The sequence below is a fragment of the Pyxicephalus adspersus genome, chromosome 2, assembly GCF_032062135.1.
Source record: "Pyxicephalus adspersus chromosome 2, UCB_Pads_2.0, whole genome shotgun sequence".
Taxonomy (NCBI): domain Eukaryota; kingdom Metazoa; phylum Chordata; class Amphibia; order Anura; family Pyxicephalidae; genus Pyxicephalus; species Pyxicephalus adspersus.
Window position 1 is genome coordinate 93,406,639 of NC_092859.1, and position 22,700 is coordinate 93,429,338.

Below are 22,700 nucleotides of genomic sequence, written 5' to 3' on the forward strand. Positions count from 1 at the left end.
AATCCGGCCGGCATTCAGGATGCGAGTGGACGCGCGCACTCGAGTCCCGGACCGCGGTAATCCGCGATCGCGGGTCGCGCGTATTATCGCGCTTCCAGCGATCGCGGATTTCAATGATGAATCAGGGGCATAGAGTACAATTGTAGGTAATTGTAATTGTAGTTCCCTGAATGGTCTCTGTATTTCAGCCTAATCATGGAAAAACTACAGTCATACCCAAAACAAGGTATTTAAGAAAATGTTCTTGATTTAACATGATTTTAAGAGTAGTAGATTAAACACATTAAAAAAATCTATTTTAAAAGGAAGGTATTTTATATGTTGGACTGAAATCATAAAGTAATAGGTGGATAAATTGCCACAGCCTAATATAGTGACACATTTTAGGGAAACATCTATCTGCTTAATCAGATTTTTTTTTACAGAGTGGATGGTGTAAAAGTTTGATAAAGCAGATGTTTTTGTAAAATGTGTCACTTTTAGGAAACAATTCACATCCTAATTCCTGACCCTTTCTGACTAACAAATAAACAACTACTTTTTAAAAACGTTGTGTCCTATGTTTTGTTTATTTTTTTTGTAATACGTAAACTTTGCTCTGCTTACCACACCCATCATTTGCCATAAAATGTGAGCATCCTTTTTGCTAATTTCAAATGTTGGGAGATAAGCATTTTACATCTTATCATTGTAGAGCAAGGGGTGTTATCACATGGACATGCATTGAGGGTCCATTGGAAAATAATAGGGTGCTCCAGGAAACACATTCACAATGTATTGTAAGATTTTCAAGTTATTAACAAATAATAATCAAAATATGTACCTTTGTTAAATTACAGCACATACACCCTTCATGTATGTATAATTGGGATAGCAACAAAATCTGTCCATTATCCTTGGACAGTATTTTAGATTTTGTTTGCAGATCTTTGCATCTTAATGAATATTTCTGCTTAAGTTAGACACAGTGTCTTCAGTCCTTTTCAGAATATCAGAAGGTCATTCAGGATTGTCAGTTTGAATAAATTACACAGGGGAATGCATTTTTTGTTGAGTTAGATCTTAGACTTGTTTTCTTATTAATTTTTAGGTGCATCCAGAAATTATCCCAGTCTTTTGCTATGTCATCCAGTTTTTACGATACAGAGTACCCACGATTTTTGTCAAAAAATATACAAATTTTACATACAATTAAAAAATAATGAAATAACTTGAATGTAGTTTATTTAAATTTCTTTTGTTCATACAAAGGTTTTATTGTTACTTTATGACATTTTCTTTTGAAAATGAAGCAGGTAGGCAGTTAAGGTAAAAATTTATGCTTATAGTTTTTCCTGGAGTGTTCAGTGTTAGGACAACCCTGCTGAATGCTCCAACAATAGTCAGCCATCATATATACATCCCATCTACCCTGATACCGTCCTTCCATGACCTCCAAATCTTGCTGGAATCGTTCACCTTGCTCATCACTGACTGCTCCAAGGTTTTCCAGGAAGTTAGAAAGATGGCTATGCAGAAAATGCACCTTGATGCTCATATTGCAACCAAGCATTTTGTAGCTCTCCAAAAGTTTCTAAATGATTTCTGTGTAATTATTTGCTCAAGTGTTTTTCACGAAAGTCCTTGACAATGTCTAAATGATAACCAAGCATTCTTTTCGACTTCTGACATTGTCCTGACGAAATGTTCATCTTTGATGAGCTCCTGAATCTGTGAACCATCAAACACACCGGCCTTTATTTTATTATATGACAGGCTAGGAAATGCCAAGATGAGGTACTTGTAACAGTCTCCTTCAGTTGGCAAAGCTTTAACGAACTGCTTCATCAGACCCAGTTTCATGTGCAGAGGCAGGAATGTAATATTCTTTCTATCAAAAAGTGGCTCATGTAGAATGTTTGGATCACCTGGTTTTAGGGCTGATCTTGGAGGCAAATTCCCTTCCACCCAATGCCTCTCACGAGCTCTGCTGTCCCACATGCACAGATAACAGGGATACTTGATGTATCTGTGTTGCTTACCAAGAAGGAAGCATACCATTTTAAGGTCAACAAAGATGACCCAATTGTGTTGGTGATATTGCAACAACTCAATGACTCTCTTTATGTCTGCATATTCTTCACAAAGACAAACTGAATAGCCAATTGGGACTGACCCAAATATATTGCCATTGTGAAGGAGGACACACTTTAAGCTTCGCTTTGAGCTATCGATGAATAGTCGCCATTCAGTTGATGTATAGATTGTAATTCCCATTCGCTCCATTAAACCTGGTATTTTCTCTGGTTGGAAAGTACGCTACCTTTGTTCCTATTTCAAGTAAGTTTTTTGATACTTGGAGTTCCAAAGCCTTCTTTGATAGTCCCAAATCAGGTGCCAAATCACTGAACTCATGTTGATCAAATCCCTTACGAACAGAGTCCTCTTCAATTTCAAACTCTTCATCATTGTTTTCACCTAGTTCATCACCATAATTATGTTGTTCAAGAGAGGGTAGTGTAAGGAAAACCTGCACTGGGATTTCATCTGAATGAGCCACTGGGCGTATAGCCGATGGTACACTAAGATACTCTTACGTTTATTTTTTGTGTTATATCCTTAAGTTTTCACTATACAAAAGTAACAGTCACTGGATGAGCTCCTGGCTCTCGCCAAAACATAGGTATACCAAATGGCATCTTATTACGTGTTCCCTTGTCCACATCTGTAAACCCTCGACACATTGTTTGCACACCTTATGAGGGGCCCAAGACTTATCTTGATCACCAAGTTTAACTTTGAAATATGCCAAATAGGCTTGCTGATGTTCGCCCTTTGACTGGAAATTGTGAAACTGAAACAGATATACTGTAACAAAATGAATCAGGATTGTTTAGGCACTTACGACGAGAAACAGCACAGACAGACATGATCTGAAAGGAAATACGTGCGTAAGTAGAAAAATTAATTTTGCTCATGCAAGCAAGACTTTTGGTATGTCTACGCCTTCTATTTATGAAACTATTATATTTTATGCAAGAAAGGATTTTTTTCAAAGGGGAAATACTTTGATAATGCTGATAATCATGTTAAAACTTGAAAGGGTTTTCTGTGTGGCAAAGAGAAATAGTAAAAATAGCATAAAAAAGCATAGGTGTGTTACCAGTTTTACAGTATGAATAGATCCCAGGTAGACAGAAAATGTTTACTTAGCAAGGCAAAAATGTACTGAGTTTAGAAGATAAAATGAAACTGTGCTCAATTCAATGATTCAATCAGTGGTGACAAAAACAAAAAAATATATATTTTTCCTCAAAGCAAACAGTTTCATCTTGTTTGCTGTTAATATTCACTTTGTAAAGTGAACAGTTTCATACTTTCTAAATAGAGCCAGCCAAGTGTGCACAGTAATAATATTTAATCAATAGTCTATCAATATTCCAGTCTGGACCCTGCATACAAAAATATGTATCCTTTCCCAATATCTATGTGTGTATTCCTTATCTAAAGACCAATATCCTGAAAGGTAAAACTTTTCTAATGCAGCAGTAGCCAACCTTTTAGACCTCATGGACCACTAAATTTATGGACTCCGAACCACAGATGCACAACCCACCCACCGCCCTGACCTGTGATCCATATGGGGGAAATGGTCCATGGCTCTGGCTGGTGCGCCCCCCCCCCCCCCCCCAGGGGTCCTTCTCCTGATCTTGCTGGGGGCGCACCAGCCAGAGCACCAAAATTTTCGTTTGGACCGCCGGTTGGCGGCTGCTGTTCTAATGGACAGCAACATGCATCCAAATCTCCTGATTTGATCATTTAAATTCAAAATCACAGTTGCATTCATAAGTGATTTATTTTTCTTTGTAAATGCAGTGTGGAGTAGCAAATCCAAACCATAAGCAAATTACCTACTAAATTTATCTTCATGTCTCCTAAACACTTAAACATCAAAGTTCAAAAGCAAAATGTTTCTTTACATGTTTCTAGCAAAAAAATATCTTACCTTTCTGTATTCATTTTGGTTGAGGCCACTGTCCTGTTCTTTTCACCAAATAAGATTGTGTTTTTAATGTCATCTTCTGTCAGGACTTCAATTTCAGTCAGTCCTTGGACAGTTACTGTTTTCCCTTGTGATCTTATCTCCAGTTGTTTACCATTTTGTGAAAGAAGATCACATACATTTTCATTGTAGATCTCAAGCATTGAAATCTATAGGATGAACATACATTAGCTTGCACAGATGTACAACACTAAAACAAATTCTGAACAAGCACAGCATATAATAAATGTGTATTGCAATGACCACAAGAAGTTGTCATCATGTATAGTGGCCTTTTATGCAAGTATGAGCACTAATTTATTTACATAAAGCATAGAATGGCATCACGAACAAAGCCTACTACAGACTTGCTCACTGTTGATAGACGTAACTCTGTTCATGTCATAGCATGTCATAACATGCCTTACATAGTACAAGCAAGTATTTTACAGATGTATGTTGGGAAAGGCACATGTGAAAGTAAGGAAAGACAGATTACCCTGTCCTTGGATGACACATTCTCTTTTAAAGATTTCTTGGCCAGGAGTATTGATATAGATCATAATCAAATTATTTGATGGCAGAAATAGTATGTAGCCCCCCAGCGGCATTATCCTTAATCTCTAACGCCCAGGTTGTGGTGGATAGAGGAGTAAACCTGAGAATTTAAAAGCCTTGAAACTGATAAACGCTTTTATAGCAGAAGCCATTATTGACATGATTAGGTCTTTCTGTTACAGCAAAGATATGGTTGAGACCTTGGGCGGCTGATCCAGAATTGACACAAAGGTGGTGCAAGATCCCATTTGAGGCTTAAACCCTCTTTGGTAACAAAAAAAATGAATTTAAGTGTCCATAACCACAATAGACAAGTCAGAGTTAATTACACAGGATCATTGCCTAATGCAAAAAAACCCTCAGTTTGGTCTAGTAAAGATGTGCCTTTAATAACCTGGAAAAAAATCTCTGGGTTACCAGGAGGTGCAGAAGTTCTTTTGAGGTGTACACCAAACTGTCAGGTAGAAGCCAAATTGAAAAGGTTCTGGCAGGTTTTGGTGGATAGCATCAAGGATAAGTGAGTTCTATCTGTGATAATTTCAGACCATGTATGGGAATTTGTCAAAAGGCTGTGTTCGAGTTTTTTCAAAACGAAAATCCCAGTTTTCTTTTTTTCTCTGGCAACAAGCCAAAGTTCCAATACCCAAAGAATATCTTTTAATGAAATATATTCTTTGATTTTCTAAAAGAAGACTGAAGATTATAGATTTATAGGTGATAGATTTAGGAAAACCAAACACACCTATCATGAAAAGCCATATCAAGATGGAAACGCTAACTACTATATAAGAAGTACAACTAGGAAACCGGGCCTTGCTAATTTATTTGAAAGACACATATCTCAATATCCTTGTAAGAGCATCAAAAATGTCTGCATTGCGCAGCTAGGGAAAGGCACTTCCTATACAGTCAGTCAACACAGCAAAACACAGTTCCTCCAGCAGCCCAGTGCATGGCAGTCATAGGCACTATGGTCTCAGTAGTTCTGATAATGATATGGTCTTATAGGAGGATTCGCCTGTTTCAATAGGGTTTTCAAGTGTAATGGAAGATGCACAGCAAAAATCTACATTTCTCGGCCAATGCAGCAGAGCCTGTGGTGGTGGATGAACCAGAAAGAATCATTTAAATTGCAATTGTCTTCCTCTGATAAAGTGGATATTAGTGACCATAGATGCCAGCAAGTCAGGCTAAAGAGCCCAGTGTGAGGGCCTATCAGCACAAAAGGTATGAGCCTTTCTTGCAGGAGTGATAGTGTACAATATTTTGGAATTAAAAGTGGTATATCAAAGCCAACAGGCATTCGTCTGTCACCTGAGGGGAAGCTGGTTATGCTCAAGATGGACAATGTCAAGGCAGTGGTGTATGTGGGAAGACAAGTGGCACCAAAAGTCAATTCTTGCTGCAAGAGGTAGCATAGAATGGGGATAGGCCAACCTATTAAATCTGTCAGCAACATTTATTCCAGGTTGCCTGTATGATCAGGCAGATTTATCAAGACATTAGCTAGACATCAATGAATTGGAGTCCCCAGTGTATTCTGCAAGGGATTGTCATGGGGCAAAACTCTAAAAATGTATTTCTTTGCCTCCCCAACCAACTTCAAACTCTTTATCTTCATTTCAAGGTCCCCCTGCCCATAGGACACAGGGACTAATGCGCTGAAATGCTAGTGGAACTTCTCGTGGATCCTAGCAAGATGAGAGCTGGTTTCCATTGCTGCTACAGTTGAGCGTCCAGCATCCTCAACCTTTACTTGTTCATGCCAATCCACCTCAACAGGACCCATTCTCGATCCATGCCCCTCAATGTCTTTCCCTGGATGTTGAGAGGCAGATACTAGTAGCTTTGGGTTGTTTTCCCAATGTATTAAACATTATATAACAAATATATTAACAACTACTTTATGCTAGAAAACCTAGTATAAACTGAACTTGACAGAGTATGGCAAATCCTTTAATCCCTAAAGATTGTGAATGTACTAGATTTTTTGCAAAGCTACCTAGATCTCAGTCTAAGCTACAGCCCTGTGAGAATTCAAGTGTTGCCAAGTTCTGCCTTTTCAAAGTTCCAAGAAACATTAAATGACTTAGTAAAGCAATTAGGCTTTATGAGCCTGAAGCCACAAAGAAAGCCACTTCTCTCCAAATGGGATCTACCACTAGTTCTGGAGGATCTTGCCCAAGAACAATTTCGCAGGGACTGCTCTTTTTCCACATTGCATCTCTCATTGAAAGAAGTTTCTGGTCACTGTCACTTTGGCCAGAAAGGTTTTAGAAACAGCGACTCTAGGAACATAGGAGCCCTTCCTGACCTTATTTCCAGGGTGGTCCTAGTACCTGTGCTGGGATTTTCCTCAAAGTATTTTCATCTTTTCACACTAATCAACAAATAGTCCTACCTACCTTCTACCTGACTAAGATGACTCTCAAACTCCCTAGATGTCAGTACGATCTTTACAGATTACTTTATTTATCGTTCCATCAGGTAAAAATAATTAGAAAACTGACTACAAGTTAACTGATGGATACTCAAGATGATATCTCCGGCTTACAGGGCAAAAGGCTTACCCTGTAGACAGGAAGTAACAAGCCATTTGATGAAAAGCCAATCCACCTCCTGAACAGCCGCCTGTAAAGGTGCCTTGTGGTCCTCATTTCATGCATTTGTGACCAATTATTTCGTGAAACCAGCAGCCCTAACAATAGTTACATTTGGCCAGAAAGTCTTATATACTGTCTAATTTGTTCCAGATTCGCTCATGTACATGCTGACAGGAGAATAGAAAACTTGCAGCACTGTAAGTCGATGTAATCAAAAAATATTGTTTTTTATGTTTTGTAAGAACTTTACATATTGATGACCTTTTTAAATGCTTACCTTCAGAATATATTTAATATTGTCTCGTTCTTGACATATGTGCAGGAGCTCTCTAATGGATCTAAAGACATAAAAGAAAAATATGCCGATTAAGTGACAAAATAAATAGGCACTGCCTTTTCTGTTCCTGGACCCAGGCTCTAAAGCTAAAAGCTCCAAGGTACGTTAATAGAAGTCCCTGTACATTTAGCGAATAGATGAGTAAATCATCACTAAATGATATGGGTTACTTAAACAATAGTTAGTATGTTAATTAAAATAATTTTCTCCAAAAGTGCCCTCACGGAATTTAACAATGTCAATCAGAAGCAAGCCATATCACAAAGGAGAAATTAAACATTAAAGGAGTATTTTTTGGGTATTGAGCATACCAAACCTTAAAAATACAGTTATAAAGAATACCATGTACAGTAAAAAGTACTGGACCATGAAATATACCTTTTGTTTTCAATCTTGCACGGTTGTACAGGTACACTGTTTCTCAAAGATTTAAGCATCTATTTTCACTGGCCTAATTAGAACTTGTAGTAAATCTCCAGCATCATCTAGGCCTTTTCTCCCGGGCCTGACTAGCCTACCCTGCCCTATACATTTATTGGATTTTAGGTCATGGAGGGTCAGCATCACATGTTGACTTTACTAGGGTAGCTTGCATGCAAATTAAACCTTCCTAGGTATGCCTACTGCTCCAGATGACAACCACTCATAAAGGCATTTTGACATTATTATAACTCCCTCCAGGAGTCAGACCACTGCTTGTATCTGGGCTATAGGTTTTTAAGAGAAGTACTGAGGCAGAGTATTGTGATGATTGAGGAAGCTATGTAAAACACTGCCTGCCTGCCTTTCCCACCAACCATGATCTTCCTGCATCACTGGTAGTGATGTTGGACAACCGCAAACATGGGCCTAGATTTCTAAAAGCTAGACAACACCATGGTCATTATTTACAAAAGAAAAAAAGAAGGACCCCATAGTCAAGCACTTCTGAAAGAGGTCTCTCCACCTATGTTTTTTATCCAGAAAAAATGTGGTATTGTTCCCAAAAGTAAGAGTAACAACAAAGGCAGCATCTGACTTTTGCCCTCTCAAAACATTTAGATGTAGAAAGGACATTGCACTTCTATGTAGAGGTAGCTGTTACCTTATCTTCTGAATACCTGTACACTGTCTAAATAAGGAAAGGTGTCTTTCAGCTGAATTTTTGAAACCTGAATGGTCATGACAATTTAGCTTGCTTACAAAGGTAAGGATGCAGAAATGGGTCATGGCTCACTCTATTAGAAGTATATCAACCTCCTGAGCAATAGCTGTTCATGTTCAATTTGCAAGGCAACGACATGGCCATTAATCCATACATTCATGTCCCACTATCATGTTAAGCCTGATGCTAGCTTTGTCTAGAAGTTTTTTTTTAGCTTATGTCCATGACTTGAAGTTGAATATTGAGCTCTCCCTCTCTGTCTAATTATTTCCCTTTCCAACAATGTCCCTTTCCTGAAAAGCTCTACGGCATCATAGATTCCCAAACACTCAGTGAAGGCTACTTACATACTGCAATTGGTACTTTTCTAAGTAAACTAATCTTTTTAAACAATCCATTGTTGTTCTAACTTTCACCGAGGAGAATTGTTTTTCTATATAACAAGTATCTAAGTAAATACGTACAGTTGATTTAACAGAGTTACAAGTTTCTTCAGACATTCTGCGTTAAGATTACTTAAGAATACATGGGAACTCAAGTCACAACAATATGGAATAGACTATTATAACAATACACTACAATCAGAATATATTATAATTTAAAAAAAGGCAATCACCTTCAACAAAAATGACTGTTCTAAAATACTGTTGAATTTTATTGTAGTTAATTATTGGTGTTCAGTAAACCACAATAGTTTTCATTAGAATGTTAAGGAATTTGTTTTTGTTCTGTGTGTAGTATTCTCCCTGAATAACAATTGCAGCATCAGAAGCCTATGATCCCTTCTAAACCACTCAACTGGGAATAAATTAGCAGATGGCGTTCTTGGCAACAGTAGAGCTAATGAATCCTATGGCATGTTTAATATACTGGTGCACAGTTATAAAGAGCTAAGATTGTTATTGAGTGCCTAGAATTATGTGTTTAACTACATTGGAGCTGCAGAGTCCAGTAAGAGTCTGGTAATGAATTTAGTGTTTTCAGAGCTAGAATTGTAGTAGATAAGCTTTGAATGCTTGACCATACTGCTGGTCAGCATGATCCTTTGTCAAAGATAGATGAAACAAAAGATGGCATATCAAAACCAGCAGGTTTATAGCAATATTTTTTATAAAGCCATGTTATCAAAACACCTTGTAAAAATACGAATAGCTCTCAATATTAATTCTAATACTTTTAAGTGCCATAAGTGCCATATTTGCTTTAATCCCAAGAATCACACTCTTAAGCTACGTACACAAGGCAGATTTTTATCGCCCGATAATCGCCATCGGCCAATTATCGGGCGAAAATCTTCCGTGTGTACAGTCGGTGTCGTCCATCGTCCGGACGACCGACCTGCCGGATCCACGGACGATGGACGACAGCCGATCCTAATGAAAGGGAAGGGGAGAGCGCGCAGCAGGGTGCCGCTCCGTCGCTCTCCCCCCTCCCCTCTCCATAGAGCATGAACGGTGCTGTATGTACAGCACCGTTCATGCATCGTGCAGTCCCTTGTCGTTGGAAAGGATCGTGAAAGATCCTTTCCAACGACAAAAATTGCAAGTGTGTACGCAGCTTTAGGGTATTTGATTACCTACTTTGTAGTTATCTACATAAACAGTGATGATATAGACAGTTGTGCTCAGAATAATAGCAACATGTTTGAAAAAGCGAATAAAACTATAAATCCTTATAAAAACTTTTTTCCATACATGCAAATAAATTGAGAACACTGCACAATCTATTACATCATCAAAACATGATCAAATTTGTGTTACTCCTTTACAGTGAAAAAGGTGAATATTAGGCTGTTCAAAAAAAGGCAGTGTCTGCATCCTTTCCAATAAAAACTCAACCATTCACTGTATAAACTGAAAATTATTTCAGAATTTTGCTTTCTTTTGAACCACAGAACTAATAGTTAGTTGTTTAGGCACTGTTTCTGAGAACTGCTCCACATCTGTGTTGGATGGAGTCAAGTAACTTCTGGCACCTGTGAACAGGTATTACGGCCTAGGATGATTGGACTACATTCCACAATTTTCTTGGTTTAGCCTCAGAAACAGCCAACATACATTTTTTATATCACCCCACAAGTTTTCTATTGAATTAATGTCCCAGGATTGGGCTGGCCACTCCATAACGTCAATCTTGTTGGTCTGGAACCAAGACGTTGCTCGTTTACTGGTGTGTTTGGGTGTTTGTCTTGTTGAAACACCAATTTCATAGACAATACCTCTTTGGCATAAGGCAACATGAACTCTGCAAGTATTTTCATGTATTCAAACTGATCACAACACCATAGTATGAGAAACATCCCCATATCATGATGCTTGCGCCACCATGCTTCACTGTCTTTACTTTGTACTGTGACTTGAATTCTGTGGTTGGGGGTCATTTGACAAACTGTTTGCGACTCCTAGACCCAAAAGAACAATCTTGTTTTTATCAGTCGACAAAATGTTGTGCCATTTCTCTTTAGGTCGGTCAATGTTTTCTTGGGCAAACTGTAACCTCCTCAGCACCTCTTTTTTTTACATTAAGACTTTGCCAGGACTTCTTGCTGATAGCTTGGCTTTACATAGACGTCTTCTAATTGTAACATTACTCACAGATAACTTTAGATCTTCTTTGAACTTCCTGGAGCTGATCATAATGATCATTTCATGGATCATTAAGTGTTTGCCATTTTGGGTATTCTTTTATTGATTCAAATGGTAGATTTCTGTTTTCTTTCAGGTTTCGGTTGCCATTTTAAAGTATTTGAGATCTCTTTTGCTGAGTAGCCTACAATTTTCATTAACTATAATTTTCTTTAACATACTACTTCTTTAGATGTTTTCCCTTCTCCAATCAACTTTTTAATCAAACTAAGCTGTACTTCTGAACAATGTCTGAAACAAGCCATTTTACTCAGATTTTCAGAGAGAAATGCACTATAACCTGCATGTACAACATTTGCTGCCTTCCTTCCCTAAAGAGGGCCATAATTGACACCAGTTTTTTCACAAAATGAAATGACCTCACTAATCCAACTCCACACTACTACAAGCTATTATTTTGAATTTTCAATTAATGATTCAATTACATATACACAGGATCAGGAGTATGCATGTCATAACTGTTGGGTGTGTTGGTTTCCTATTACTCTTTGACACCTACAAGTAAACTATTTGCCATGTAGAAATATAGTTTCTACCAAAAACAATGATTAATCAGGTTAGTGATGTCATACTGCTATTATTCTGAACACAACTATATATAAAATACATTTTTAACATGGACCTAGAAAACAGGTACAGATGATGTAATATTTGTATATGTATATGTATCCACAACTACTAATGGTGATGCAGAATATCAGCCAAAAAAGCCTGTTTCCGCAGAACTGTTGTGTTACTGCATGTAATCCCTAACATAAGAGTTGCCTCATTTGCACCCTTTTGGTGCAATTTATTCTGTTACACTTGTTTACTGAGTCCTGCCAGAAGGATAGTGAGTAAATAACTGTGTTCTCTGTGTCTGCTGATTCTTATTAGTTAGAATTGTTCCCAGCTCCCTCCATGAACAGTGAACAATGTATATAATGTAGGAATTATGAGATCTATCCTTTGCAATAGTATTATGCTGTTACTCACAATGCAAGAGTAACAACCTTGGACAGGAAGCATATTACTGGCAGGATTACAAGGCAAAAAAGCCTAGAAAGAATACTAATGTAGCCACCACAAATGAGGACTGGTAAACTGCAATATATTATATTTTTGTTAGAAAAACAAAAACAACTGTCTAGTAGATTTTTCCCATACTACATCACACTCATTTTGTGGATCCCTTGTCTTTGAATAGGTTATTGCACCTCAGGGAACGTCTAACACATATTTTTTATCTGTTTTCTAACTAGCATAAAATTGCTGTCCTAAAGTGTAGCAGGAAATTAAACTTTTCCACTGCAATGTACTGAGACCTATGAATACAATTTGTCAATATTTTTCACACGTCTGACTGCAATTATTGATGCAGACAGGCTATGACAATGCATACCTTGAAGTTCCCATGAGAGCTGTACAGTTTAGTGTGCAGAGCTGCAGATATTAAATTTGGCTACATATATTTTGTTTTAAATTACGAAGCGAAATCACACACAGAGTGGCAGTTGCAGGCAAGCTGTACATTTGCAAGATTTTCACTAAAGAATAACAAGTAATGTTCAGAAAAAAATATTTCAAAAAGAGTGACCACTTCATTACCTGTAAAGTCTTTTTTTCTATGTGAAGGAAATATTATATATATATATATATATATATATATATATATATATTTGCGTGCTTACCTGGTAATAATGTATATTGTAGTGCAGTGAAAACCATGTTTACAGTGGTTACTTACCTTTTTTTATAATCACATCCATGTAAAAACATTACCCAACTGTAGTTCGGAAAAAGCCTAGAACATGACATACCTGAAATCTGTGTCTGAGAATAGTTGACTCACCTGATGTTAACTCCCGGTTTTTGCTCATTTCCCATCATAGTATAGGTCTTTCCTGAGCCAGTCTGACCATAAGCCAATATGCAAACATTGTAGCCATCCACACAAGACTTAATAATTGGTAAAGTTCCTTCGAAGACATCTTCCTGCAGTTTATAAACAGAATATGAAAAGTGTTGGGGAAAAAAAACACATTCTCAGTAAAGACAACTTATGTGCATGTTGGTTTTTACCATAATAGGAAGTCTATGAAGGTAAAAGACAGGGTACTGTGTAAAGTAGAACTCAAAACAATATTTATTTCTGAAGTAATATTTATATTTTACCATAATGAAGTTTCAGAAAAAATACAAGTGAAAATTACCACAGTTTAAGGCCTTACTGTGTTATCTTTCATATATAATTTAATATGTAAGGAAGAGGGAAAGATAGAGGAACTTTCAAACTCTCAAACATTAGTTAAAGGTGGGTAGGGAATTGTTTTTTGTTTTGCCCAGGTACTAGTGTTAAAGAAACTTTAAAAAAAACATCTCTGCCATTAGAAAGAGTACAAAAGTTTCACGGGAACAGGACACCCATAAAAAGCCCAAATACCTTTGTCCTGCATATTTATTCAGCGGGGTAGCAATACATCCATAACATAAAACAAAGCAACTGCAAATCTTAGCTACTAACTACACCCAAGTGAGTTCTCAGCTAACAGGATTTCCACTAATAGGTCCCCCACCCAAAAAATAGGGCAGCACCTGTACCCTTTTAGTGTTTGGTCAGCCTTTTCATACAGTAGCAGGATTATACAGCAGCAATAGTAATAAAGACTGTTTTCAAGCATCACATATTCCAAGGGCTGTTGACAGCTGGGACTAATCATTAGGTCTGGCACCCATGTAAAATGGGAAACATGAATAAAGGCTTTTCCTACCCAAAACTCTACAAAGCCTCTGGGCAACTCAACCTATAATATAACTAAAACTAAGTTTGTTTTCACCATTTCAGAGACAAGCCTTGGAGCCCATGGCTGAACCTAACCATGTGTAGGTAAGAAACCTAATTGACACATTTACACAATCCACAATTCTGTCACCCAGTGCCTCACAATAAAATGCACAGTGTTATTTGCATAATATTTACTGACATATTATAGAACCCGGAGTGGGGATTCCTTTATATTAACTGCCCTAGTTTATATTTGCCTGTGTTGTCCACTCTTGTTTTTAATTGTGTGCTTGGTATGTGTTCTTCGTGCTAATGACAATACAGTTTTTGAACTTTATTGTGTTACCTTGCTAACATTTTTTTTTTCTGGAGTGGCTAAAGTTACTCAGTTTACTGTTTATATAGAGAGAACTATGTTTGTAAACCCATCATGGATTCCTTTATATGTCCTTTCCCTTTTCAACATTTATTTCTCTAATCATCTCAATTACATGGGAGATGGGGAGGGTTAACAGTGAGAATCACTCTCATTCCTCTCTAGGATGAAAGCTCTTTGATTTTGATTGACTCCCCAACAATAACTTAAGCTTTGTACAGACATGGACATCCAAGGATTGTCGTTGGAAACAATCTTTCATGAAAGTTTTCAGTGCCAGTTGAATGAACAAGCTATGAACATGATTTGTGGGCAAAGAAAGAGTGATTTTAACTGCAACCAAAGTATGTAAATATATATTAAAAGCATATGGTGCTGGAGGACCCCCAGAAGAGGCAGAATATCTTGCAGGGTACAGTGTTTCTCAAAGTAAAGGAGGCAGTGGCCCACCTGCAATGGGATTTCTGGTCTATAGTCCTCTCACTGAAATACCTTTATGCATACACTGGCAAAATCCTTCTTCAAGGTCTGAAGGATTACCACCAGCTTCTATGGTCATCCCTTCCTTTTTTCACCAGCCTAGAGAGCAGAGGTGAGTGATATCCATGTTTTAAAAACATTTTACATATTGGAGGCACTATTTGTTCATGTCAGAGATTCCTTATACAGTACAACAGGCAACAGATTAATCTATTGCTAAAAAAAATGTTCCAGTTATAATGAGAGAGAAAAAAATCAGTCCATAGCCACCTGTTCTTTACAAAATATGGAAGAGTTGTATTCACGTAATATGAATATATGTAATAACTGTATAAATAAATGTATAAAAAAACAAATATTTTGAATTGTGCAGGGCCTCACGTGCATTACCTCAGACAAGTATTCCCTGGTGCATATGACTCCTGGTTTTACCCCACTGCTGTACCTGCCAACTGTAAACTTTAAGGGACCCCATAGGAACTGGCCAGCCTATGCTCATTAATTTGAGTCAAGTGCAATTGATATCCCTTTGTGATCATTCAATTATCCCCTGAGGAAGCAGAATCAGTGTTAAACAGGTTGGGTGATACTCTTTGCTGACCACATTGTCTGAAACAATGACTCCAGCAAGGATATGTTGTACATTATAAATGGTCTGATATTGTATGGGGTTTCCACCTTCGTCTTATATCAGTGACTATATTTTAATTTGCAATTAATATCAAAAAGCTATGTTTGTTTTAATGTATTTACATAATATTGGTTGCTGTTAAAATCTCTCTTTCTTTGTCAATTAAAACAAAGGTAATATTTCATTGTATGCTGTACGGGTTCAGGAATGTGGCACCTATTCTAAGGGGATCCTATTAGTGTTGCTTCTAAGCACTATACGTGAACATGATCGTGAACATTTGTCTTGGTCAGTGGTTATCTGATATGTGTACATTTTACCACTTTTTCCACTCCTACACTTTTGCTACTGGGAAAACAATTTTTGTTACCAGCAGAGCTACAATAAAGGAATGTATTCATGTTGTTAAAAGTGGGCATATTTTGTAAATGAAACCGTATGAATCCCTCTTGAGGCTATTGTGCTTCTGACTATACTGTACCTGTGTGCATTGTGGCAGAAAGACCTGATCAAATCTAAATCTTTTCCTATTCCCATTTTGATTCACTATAATTTCTTCTTCTGTTGGAAATTCCAAGTGTCCTCCCTTTCCATCATCCAGTCTGCATCTGCAGAATACACGGATGTTTCCTCTAAGTTCCTGAAGCTGATTATAAAGTAACTTTCTTTCCAAGGTCTCTCTCTGGTAGAGAGCACGGATCTCTTCAATTTCTTTGGTGGAGCTACGCATGTTCACTACTGTGTTCTTCAGACGCTCTATAAACAGGCCCATCTCTGAAAGACTGCCTGCAGTAAGGACTCTTAATTGGTGATTTGCCGCATAGAGCTGACGGGCTTCACTAAGCATTTTTGGCAGTAGATCTTTTCTTAGAGGTAAATGATTTTTCATAGAATTTGTTATTTTAACATTTTGACTCTTGATATCATTTATTTCCTTTAAGTATTTATCATGTTCATATTGTAGTTTTGCTACTTTGTCATTCAAGATTTCTGTCCGTTGGATTAAAAGATGCTTTTCTTCTTCTAAATATCTGTACTTTGAATGCATATTTTCCAGTTCTGTTTCCTTTTCCTGCAAGGTCTTTGCTAGATGTTCTAATTGTTTTTCCTTTTTAGCTAAATCTCTACGGGTAAAAAAAGAAAATTACAAAAATCATTGACTATTAGTAATATGCCTAAATGAGTAAACAAATGACAAAACATTACGGAGCTTCTAATTAAAATAATATACAATTCAGTGTTATACTAGGCCTAAGATTTAAATGTTGACATCTTCTGGATCTTTTTTTCTTTAGATTTATAAATAGCCATGTCCATTGATTTATAAAACGTAAATGGTATATAAGAGAGAGAAGAGAAAGCAGCTTTTTGTGGCAAATCAAAAACAAAGTTTACTAATCAAGTTACATAATTACTATCACATCACATCATCAATATAATACAATCCTTTCTTATGGTCTCTATTGTAAAGTCCCACTAAGACTGTGTACACGCGTGCAATAATTGTCGTTGGAAACGAAAAGTTGACGGACTATAATCTTTAACAAAAAAGTGCACAATGGCTGGCCAACGACGCCAACGAATGAGGAAAGTCGCTGGAAACAAACAACCGTCCCGGCAGTTCTGATTGGGCGACAATCGTTCGCAATCTATTGTGTGTATGGTTGTTCAGTGATCGTGGATGGTTCTGCAGTACACTTTCTCTAGTACACGTCACTACCTGCATCGTTCAAACAATCGTATCTAGTGTGTGTACATTATTGGTGGATTATATTTAAACAATCCTATCCTTACAGCATGTACAGAATCGTGCAATATACGATTGTTCAAAATAATAGTGCATAATCATTGATCTGACGTCAATAGTTTGTTTTGCAACAACAATTATTGCACGTGTGCACGTAGCCTAACTTTTCAGCTATACCCTATACTACCACAAGAATACCTATATAAAAAATTGCACAACAACCATAGTAAAACAGACAGAAACATCATCTGGTTCCAGTACATTTTGTTTTACCACTGTGTGGATCAACACTTTACATCACCAATTTAAGTCTCAATATCCCCCGAGGAAGCCAGAGGGCGAAACACGTCGGAAATGAGATACTTTCCACGAAAGCTTTGTATGAGCAGCCTACGCTACACTCTAATGTTTCCACAACTCTTATGTTTCCTTACATAAAAATATCCTGCATAGGTATTAACTTTGTGATTATGTAACTTGATCGGTAAACTTTGTTTTTGATTTGCCACAAAAATCCGCTTTCTCTTCTCTCTCATATGTATACTATTGAATAGAACTTTCTCCTTTCCCTCCCCTTTATTTCTTCGATATCTTAAACCTAAATTATAATACTGGCTAAATATTCCACAGCACTGGGCAGATTAATGTTGTAGGGTAATGACAGAGATTAAAGTAAATTTACCAAAGGTAGAATAAAGATTGTACACATCTGCTTCTGTGGATGCTTGGCTGCCTTGCAGAGTCTTTTGCTTCAGTCTTTTAAATCACTTACCTAGTTCTCAGATAAGAACTAACATGACTGTTTTCTAATCCTGGACCACATCCATTCCAGGTTTGCTGGATAACCCAGGTTCACTGATGAAAGTGTATCCTCTCCAGCCTTGGAGAGCTTTTTTAAATCATGCCCAATGACCCAGAAAGTACTGAAACCAGAGGGTCCACAAAAATCAAACCGCACAATTCTTCTATAAACTGGCTCATTCAATGACCAATAACTACGGGAGCATCCAACACCATTCAGCCATGTCATTTGTCAACAAATGGTGAGCACAATGGATGCTTTTTTACATTTATACGATTCTTTCACATGTACAAGTTGCATTGCTTTAGGTCTATTAACAGGTCCTTTAAAATCCTTTGTTTTCTCTTCTGTTTGATCACTGCTACTGTATTAAGCAAAATCCATGTCTTCATCTATTGCTAGGTTGTATGATGTTATACTTTAAAATTTCATAACATAAATGGCCCTTCTGTACTTAAAGTGTTTTACACAAATAAAAAAATGGCTCCATTATGTTTGTCATCACTTCCTAATAATAAAACTTACATATTAGCTACACAGTCTTGACACAAAGCATCATAGTAGGGAATGTATTAATAAATAATTTGCCTTTCTTTATGTTTTAGCTTTCAAATTTTCATTTGACTTTTGTTTCCTGCTCCTTCTGATAGACATGAAACAGTTTTGCCTATCCTCAGGGTATTATCCCTTATTTTAACCTGAAGGGTTACTGCATAATAGAGGCATTTGTAAACCCTATTAACATTTGTATATTAGAGATATTATGTTAATTAACACTATAAATAAACACATTCCCCAAAGTGTTTTTTCTGGCAATTGAGGCAAAATATTGCCTATTTTTAAACATTTAGGCAATTAACCAGATGTGCCTGGAATTAGCAGAGAACCTGTGCCTACTCAAGTACATTTTTGAACAAAGTAACACATGGAAGAGACCATTCCTAGTGTAGGAAAGAAATATATTATTTGAAGCAAAACATACAGAAAACCTATACAAAACTAATTTGATTAGACTAACCTTTGAAGAATAACTGGATCAAAGTCTTGCTGCCCATTTATAGTGCTTCCAAGGCTATCGCCAAACATAGCATAAAACATTGAGATGACTTCATCTGAATCATAATTACACAGTCTCAAAGCAGCAAGGATTTCTTTATAGTCTGTGATGGCAGGAACGGCTTTCTGATAAAACAAGAGTAAGACAGCCAAGGTGAAATATCTATTGTACACCTACACAATATTGAATCAACATAATTTCTATAGACAGATGTACCTTAACTTGCTGCACACGATGTAGGATAAAGTCTAAGTTCATTTCCCAAAGCAATGGTAAAATAAGCCATGCACCAGAATCACTGTCATAATATTTGCAGACATTCATTCTTTCCTGAAAAAGTGTTAGAAATCATTTTATTACAATTCAAATAAAACATTTCCAGAAGGTATAAAAACAGTTTAATTCAGTGAATAACATAATTACACAGCTGGTATAACTACTCAAATTATGTCTTAATTTTAGGTTCTAGTAATCTCTCCTGACCAACCAGAGGGATTTTGCTTTGCAAAGTGTTTTCTAGAGAGAGGTTAGGGGAAAACAACTCATAACGGTGTGCTACCGTTCCTTCACTCACACAGTGCATCACCTGTGTATTTAGCATTTTGCCTTGCATTCAGCTTTCTAGAATCCCAGTTGGTATAAAAATTACTAGTAAAGTTACATATAACCAGACCTAATTTGTCTTTTTCTTTTTTTGATTGTAAGTTATAGTGACACAAAAAATGACACAAACTCCCTCAGAGCAGACATCCATTTTGAAAATGTGTGATCAGGCAGGAATGATGCCAATGCTCCAGAGCATCAGGCAGTGCCCACTAAAAAATTTATTGTTACCTGTCATTGAGCTGTAAACAAATTGTCCTATTCTGCATATATGTTCCAGGTCAGTGACTCAACAAATAAAATCATGGGGGTCAGAATGACAGCCATGCAAAATCCATTTTCAAAAGAAGAAAGGTATTTATAAAGATTTAAAACTAATGCATCCTATGAAAACCAGGGAGTAGTTGCAATTGCAAATAGGACAACAAAATAGCTAGTGTTGAAGTGTTTCATAAACTTACAAAGCAAGTTCTATTGACCTAGTCTGGTAATGTCAATAAAGACTGTAAAGTTACGTACACACGTCCAATGGTTCCTACCCAATAATCGGCTCAGGGCCGATATCAGGCGAGAATCTGACGTACAGCGCCAGTTGTCCATCGTCCGAACAATCCTGGCGTATCTACGGACGATAGCAACAAAACTACTAACAAAACTACTAACTAAAACTACTAAATAAGCAGTTCAAAGTTTATTGTCTAAGGGTAGCCAGTAAATGTTTTTTCTAACCTGACTTTTGCAAATCTGTCCGGTTGATATAAATGACTGCACTTTGTTTTACAGTCAGTACACTTTGATCTGTCAAATTTTAAAAACTCCCAAGGTTATTGTTATATAATTATTTTTAGTCAGCTTAGTTAGCCTATGTAGGCCTATTGAACTATGAGCAATGATGATGTCCAAGGTGAAATCACCTAGGAATTATTTGGTATACTCAGGAAAAAATATTTTCACTATATAATTACTGTTTATAATAATAATTATTATTATTATTATTAATAATAATAATAATAATAAGTCAGCTAACCTCATTGTTTAGGCTAATAATATTGCTGAACCTAGACCTTACCAACTGAAGCAATGCCAGATCAAAACACTGCCCCCACAGACTTTTGGGACTATTTTCTGGCCAGGCATAGTAATTTAGATAACACTGTTCCTATTTCTTTTGTAATTTTTTTAAGTAAAGGCTGTAGAAAGATTGTTTATGACTATGCATTCCAAAAGAACGTATTACCTCAAATATATATGTCATGACCATTCCTTTTCCAGGTATATATAAAGAACTAGTCCGATAATTTTCCAGATGGGTTGCAGTGCCAATACTTTCATCTTGAACATTTTCAAATGTCTTGTCTGACTGTAAAATGTAGATGAATAATAAATGTAAGATTAGAATTTAGCTTTTTTTACCCTAAAAACTTGTCAATATGAGCCCATTACATTTTTATTTCTACAACATGCTAATTAAAATGCAGCCCTAGATTTATGTGATATGTATTTTTAAGCATTTCAAAGCCCTAATAAATAGGACAATCTGTTCTTTATACAAAACTGGCCTTATGTGAAATGGGAGAAGCTTACCAATTACCCTGTGCTAAATCTTAACGGAAAAAAAGAGCCAAATAAAGCATACAGGGGATCAAATTTACCAATATGCCACTTGCGTTTCGTATCCAGGCAATATTAAGATGCACTCCCCAAAACTAAATGATCAAAAAGAAAACCTAAACATTAAAGCTTTGACAATAGCCACAAAATATATAATGAATGGTATACAAAATTTCAATGGGCCTGATTTATTAAAGCTCTCCAAGGCTGGAGAGAATACACTTTCATGAGTGAAGCTGGGTGATCAAGCAAATCTGGAATGGATTTCTTCAAAGTCATTTGCTATTTGCTAGCAAATGTTTTGAATCCTGGACCAGATCCTTTCCAGGTTTCACTTCTTTCACTTTCATGTAAGCTTCACTCCAGCCTTGGAGAGCTTTAATAAATCAGGCCCAATGTGTGAACTAGATCATTATGTGAAGTCAATAGTGTGTATTCCCCTTTCAGGGAAGAAGCAATAAAATATGAGTGAGTGGCTGTTCTATTTACAAAGTATTGGAGTAAGTGAAGTTGGAAACACTATAAAGTTTAAAAAAGGGTTTAACAGTACTCTAAAGCCATACAGGCTGCACAGTGTAGAGGTCATAGACAACTACCAATTTATGTTATTATTATAATATTATTATGTTTTTACACATCATTGCACAGAACTTGGTGGCTGTGTTCTGCTGCTGTTCTGCCTTTAGATTGATAGAAGCATTTGACTACAGTAGAAGACAATGAGGAATAGAACCATTGCTTATTGCATGTCAGGTTCCTGGAAAAGAATGCAAACTGTTCTTACAGAGAACTGCCTGTAAGAGGATGATTACACCACTTTCCCAAGACCGTAGTAACACCTTCATCACCTCCCACAAACACTTAGGCAAGATTAGGCAAGATTGCATTGTAGTATTATGAAATAATTGGTACATAAGGTAACATTTGAATGCATGCAAGACCTTGTTGTCTTGAAATTAACATGACAATCTGTTGTTGAAAATATTAATAAATATGGTCATATTACCTCACTATAAGTGAGAATGAATTTCCCTTGGCTGTAAAGTTCTTCAGGGAATGGAACAATCCCCTAAATGTAAAAAATATATTATTAACGTGTTAAACTCCAAACAAACAAATCTATACACATAAAATAAAAATCTGGAGAATCTTCACCTTTTCATCATCAAAGTACATCCTAATGCCATTTTGAGTGAAACAGGTGTAGAGTGTTCCATTTTGGTGCTGAAAGCTTTCAAAGGTCAATGACACATCTTCTGTTTCCAGAGCATCTTGCGTGCCATACTTGGCCTTTGTACAGAGGTAAGACATGTAAATAAAA

At 36.7% G+C, this 22,700-nt stretch overlaps 1 protein-coding gene across 1 annotated transcript in view; it reads right to left on the reverse strand.

Annotated features, from left to right (window-relative positions):
• The window catches only part of LOC140323996 (uncharacterized), a 34,513-nt gene that overhangs the window by 6,943 nt on the left and 4,870 nt on the right, over positions 1-22,700 (reverse strand). Inside the window, exons 2-10 of the mRNA XM_072401518.1 lie at positions 22,535-22,669; positions 22,386-22,448; positions 21,006-21,128; positions 19,382-19,495; positions 19,127-19,290; positions 16,041-16,683; positions 13,140-13,282; positions 7,460-7,520; positions 3,986-4,191 (exon numbers count right to left, since the gene is read on the reverse strand). Coding sequence (XP_072257619.1) covers positions 3,986-4,191; positions 7,460-7,520; positions 13,140-13,282; positions 16,041-16,683; positions 19,127-19,290; positions 19,382-19,495; positions 21,006-21,128; positions 22,386-22,448; positions 22,535-22,669 — 1,652 coding nt within the window. The remainder of the gene's footprint in view (positions 1-3,985; positions 4,192-7,459; positions 7,521-13,139; positions 13,283-16,040; positions 16,684-19,126; positions 19,291-19,381; positions 19,496-21,005; positions 21,129-22,385; positions 22,449-22,534; positions 22,670-22,700) is intronic.